This window comes from Trichechus manatus, unplaced genomic scaffold (assembly GCF_000243295.1).
Source record: "Trichechus manatus latirostris isolate Lorelei unplaced genomic scaffold, TriManLat1.0 scaffold00141, whole genome shotgun sequence".
NCBI lineage: Eukaryota > Metazoa > Chordata > Mammalia > Sirenia > Trichechidae > Trichechus > Trichechus manatus.
Window position 1 is genome coordinate 4,004,931 of NW_004444077.1, and position 1,903 is coordinate 4,006,833.

Consider the following 1,903-nt stretch of genomic DNA (forward strand, 5'->3'; position numbering starts at 1 on the left):
TGTGTATAAACTTGTGAATGAGAAACTAATTTGCTCTGTAAACTTTCACCTAAATCATAATAGGAAAAAAAAAAAAAAAGACAGAAAAAGAAAGCAATTCCAAAGAAAAACAGTAATTGTGTTCATCCATACCTACTCCTCAGAAAAATATGTTTAGCTTGTTTAATTATTTTTTCCAGAAGCCCTTCACTGGACTGTAGTGAATTAATTTCATTTTTATCAAAAGCTTGGGGTCCGGAAAGTCTCATTCTCTTGTGGCCAAAAGGTGCACTTGCTGGATGAGGCATCATGATGGAACTTAAGGTCTGTTTATGAAACTGTAACAAAAAAAGCCAGTTTTAATGACCAATACTCACCATAGGAAACATGCAATATTCAATCAAAGCAGAGCTCACATTTTAGAAATATGAAAGCAATGTGTTTGAATTACATACAAGCAATCCCAGCATACAGATGAATGCTAATCTACCAGGCCATGCATAATGTTTGTAAAGAAGTGCCCTCTTCAAGTTCTTTTATTTTAAAAGTTTTAAAATCCAAAACTGAATAAACTTTAATAAGTCAGATCAACAGAACATACGCCATCAGTAAAGAGTTATTCCGTTATTCCACAATACCCTAGATTAACTGTTCTGCCTATCAGAACCAACTGAGAAGCTTCTCAAAATACAGAACTTTAGGCATCATCACAGTCAACTGAACCAGAATTTGGGGTGAGGCGAGGAAAGCTGGAAAATGTATTTCTATTAAGTTTCTGGACTGCGCAGTGTTTCGTTCTGTTGTAAATAGGGTCACTGTGAGTTGGAACCGATTCGAACGACACCTAACAACAGCAACATTAAGTTTCTCAGGGAATTCTTTTGAAATTAGCCTAAACTGTGAATCAGCCCTCTGGAAACACAGTTCTAATAACCTAAAGGTAGAATATGTCCTGAAGTAATTGAATTCAACTGTCCAGTTTACAGGCACTGGCAATCAGAACCACCCCTTCTTCTGCACCATATAACATGTACTTCTTATACCTCTACTATAAAACTTGTTGCATATTTCTACCACTAGGAACAGGGACTGTATTCTGATGATCTCTGCATCGCCCCAGCACAAAGCAAGGATCTTTCACATCACAGATGGTTAGGGATTATTGCTGCTTTGAGTAATCAAGACTCAACTGAAGGGAGGGAGGCTTGTGCACACTCGCTGCCCTATATATGCTTACCACAATGCAAAGAAAAGCATTTATTTCATTACCTCTCTAATAAGTAGATGTAAATTATGTTCTAGAACATAAAGATGGTCCTCTGGACTTTGCTTCTCAGTAGCAGATTTTTGGGATTTCTTATCATTTGAGGAATGGCACAAAGAAATAGATAACTGCAAGCCTAAAAAAAAAAAGAACAAATGAAAATAATCTAAAATATGAAAAGGAATAAACTGTTTATCTTCGTAAAGTATAATCATAGCCCATTATGAAAAGACACATTCTAAATCTGAAGATCAGGCCTCATGATCAACATCTGTACACCAAAATGACTGTTTATGAATATAATAAACTACCAAGTATTTTAATAATTTAAATTCTGTTGACCTCCAATGTGGCTGTTGACCTTGAGTAAAGACTCAAGACAGCTGAACAGAAGCTACATACTTACTTGCTTCTTCCTGCCTTTAAAATTAAAACAGAGTTGCTATATGGTCTTACTGACTAGAAGACAGATACTCTTCCCTGCTCCCACGAGAACCAGGATGGAATTTTTTACGTCTAGAACCCATTCTTTTGACAAGACCTAAAAAGACAGTCCTCAAAACTTATGTAAAACATAAGTTAACTACAAACTGATCTTCAAGGTAAGTCCAATTACTTTGTAATAATACTCTAAAATCCAATTTGGAGCCCTGGTGGCAT

General features: G+C 35.9%; 1 protein-coding gene across 1 annotated transcript in view; it reads right to left on the reverse strand.

The window, feature by feature from the left end:
- The window catches only part of MED17 (mediator complex subunit 17), a 25,730-nt gene that overhangs the window by 12,617 nt on the left and 11,210 nt on the right, over positions 1–1,903 (reverse strand). The window contains exons 6-7 of the mRNA XM_023739853.1: positions 1,249–1,466; positions 133–317 (exon numbers count right to left, since the gene is read on the reverse strand). Of these exons, the coding sequence (XP_023595621.1) occupies positions 133–317; positions 1,249–1,466 (403 nt within the window). The remainder of the gene's footprint in view (positions 1–132; positions 318–1,248; positions 1,467–1,903) is intronic.